This window comes from Egretta garzetta, unplaced genomic scaffold (genome assembly GCF_000687185.1).
Source record: "Egretta garzetta isolate BGI_Z169 unplaced genomic scaffold, ASM68718v1 scaffold557, whole genome shotgun sequence".
Classification (NCBI taxonomy): Eukaryota; Metazoa; Chordata; class Aves; order Pelecaniformes; family Ardeidae; genus Egretta; species Egretta garzetta.
Window position 1 is genome coordinate 1,858,095 of NW_009260264.1, and position 396 is coordinate 1,858,490.

General features: G+C 57.1%; 1 protein-coding gene across 1 annotated transcript in view; it reads left to right on the plus strand.

Moving 5' to 3' along the window:
* The window catches only part of GSX2 (GS homeobox 2), a gene marked incomplete at its 3' end in the record, with an annotated part of 1,089 nt that extends 694 nt beyond the window's left edge, over window positions 1–395 (plus strand). The window contains exon 2 of the mRNA XM_009642333.1: window positions 73–395. Within this exon, the coding sequence (XP_009640628.1) occupies window positions 73–395 (323 nt within the window). The remainder of the gene's footprint in view (window positions 1–72) is intronic.
* Window position 396: the final 1 nt, after the last annotated feature.

The window sequence follows — 396 nt, forward strand, 5'->3', positions numbered from 1 at the left end:
CCTCCCCCTCCCCCCTTTTTTTTTCTTTCCTTTCCCCCGTCCCACTGAAGTTCTCGCTTCTCTCCCGTCCAGGAGGGTCCGATTCCAGCCAAATTCAAAACGGGAAAAGGATGAGGACGGCTTTCACCAGCACCCAGCTCTTGGAGCTGGAGAGGGAATTCTCCTCCAACATGTACCTGTCCCGGCTGCGGAGGATCGAGATAGCCACCTACCTGAACCTGTCCGAGAAGCAAGTGAAAATCTGGTTCCAAAACAGGAGGGTGAAGCACAAGAAGGAAGGCAAAGGCACCCAGCGAAACTCGCACGGGGGCTGCAAGTGCAGCACCGGCCAGGGGCATTACCCCAGGTCGGAGGACGAGGAGTCCCTGTCCCCCTCATCGGCTACTGAGGATAAAG